Genomic DNA, 1,406 nt, shown 5'->3' with positions numbered 1-1,406 from the left:
ACCTGGGAGCCACGGCGGGGAGTGACCCAGCGTGGGCCAAGGCTCAGTGGCCGGGGGAGGGCCCGGGGAGGGCCAGGCGAGGGAAGCGGGGCCAGGGCCAGACCTCAGAGGGCCTGGAGTGCCTGGCCAGGGGTTTGGTTTTTGCCAGGGGCCATGGGGAGCCAAGGATTGCTCCTGAGCACAGAAGTGGCGTCACCAAGTGGGCTGGTGGGAGATTCATCAGGCTGGGGAGCCCCCGGGGCCTGGGGTGGGCAGTGCTTAAAGTGGGGTGATGAAACCCCACCTTCATCGTCTCCCAGACCCGCCGCCCTCACCCCTGCTGGCCGCGGGGCTACTCCTCTCACGTGCTGCTCCGGGACGTGTACGAGTCGCCGTGCACCGCGGCCCAGCGGCCCCAGAGCTTCAACAGCAGTGACAGGGTCGGCCTGTCCGGGAGCGGCGACCCCGCCTCCTGCCGCGGCCTCGTCTCCAGGCTCTTCAACCTCTCGTCCTGCCCCTTCTCCCGATGCTCCTTCAACGGCGTCTTCCAGCCGCCCGTGCTACCAGTTGCCTTCATCAATACCCTAAGTCTGTCATTTTCTTTTCCTTGCAATGATGCTAATGTCTTTATCTCTCCTGATGATTTTGTTTGATTGTTGCGTTTTTCCTGGGTTTTGGTGGAGAAATAGTAATTTCTTATATGTTTTTATTGATTTTAGAGAGGAAGGGAGAGGGGAGAGAGAAACATCCATGATGAGAATCATTGATCAGCTGCCTCCTGCATGCCCCCTACTGGGGATCGAGCCTGCAACCCGGGCATGTGCCCTTGACCAGAATTGAACCCAGGACCCTTCAGTCTTCAGGCCAACACTCTGTCCACTGAGCCAAACCAGCTAGAGCTGGGCCTTCGTCTTTCTACCCGCACTGCCGTGTGCGCGCGTGTGCGTGTGTGTACGTGTGCGCGCGCGTGCGTGTGCGTGTGTGCGCGTGTGTGTATGCGCGTGTGTGTGTGGAGAGGGATTCCTCTGACCAAGGAGGGCGTTACAGCCTCAGCCCTGCAGTGTACGGTGTGAAGCTGCGTCGCTGCCCCACTCAGGGAGGAGGCGGCTGCAGAGGCGGCCAAAGAGAAGGGGGATCCTGGGGAAGAGGCAGCGGGATGTGTGTGTGTGTGTGTGTGTGTGTGTGGTGCAGCGCCTGGCTGGCCACCCCACCACCCCACTTCCTGGGGCCGGGACCTCCTGGTCGCCGGGGCCTAACATCGCCCACCTGTGTCCCAGCTGCAGGTCCGGGCACCGGAGGCAGGGGCCCACCTGCCCAACTACTGCCCCATGGCCATGTTCGTGCATCAGCTGCTAAGCCTGGGTTACCGCTTCGACGAGCACGCCTTCAGCCGGGTGACCTTCCAGAAGAAGGTGGGCACTGGCAAG

General features: G+C 62.1%; 1 protein-coding gene across 1 annotated transcript in view; it reads left to right on the top strand.

Moving 5' to 3' along the window:
* ENTPD2 (ectonucleoside triphosphate diphosphohydrolase 2) overlaps positions 1-1,406 on the top strand; it is a gene marked incomplete at its 5' end in the record, with an annotated part of 4,024 nt that overhangs the window by 1,678 nt on the left and 940 nt on the right. Inside the window, 2 exon segments of the mRNA XM_015572341.1 lie at positions 131-567; positions 1,237-1,401. Of these exon segments, the coding sequence (XP_015427827.1) occupies positions 131-567; positions 1,237-1,401 (602 nt within the window).

Source organism: Myotis davidii, unplaced genomic scaffold (genome assembly GCF_000327345.1).
Source record: "Myotis davidii unplaced genomic scaffold, ASM32734v1 scaffold609, whole genome shotgun sequence".
In the NCBI taxonomy this organism is placed as follows: domain Eukaryota; kingdom Metazoa; phylum Chordata; class Mammalia; order Chiroptera; family Vespertilionidae; genus Myotis; species Myotis davidii.
This window is presented reverse-complemented; position numbering and strand designations above follow the sequence as displayed.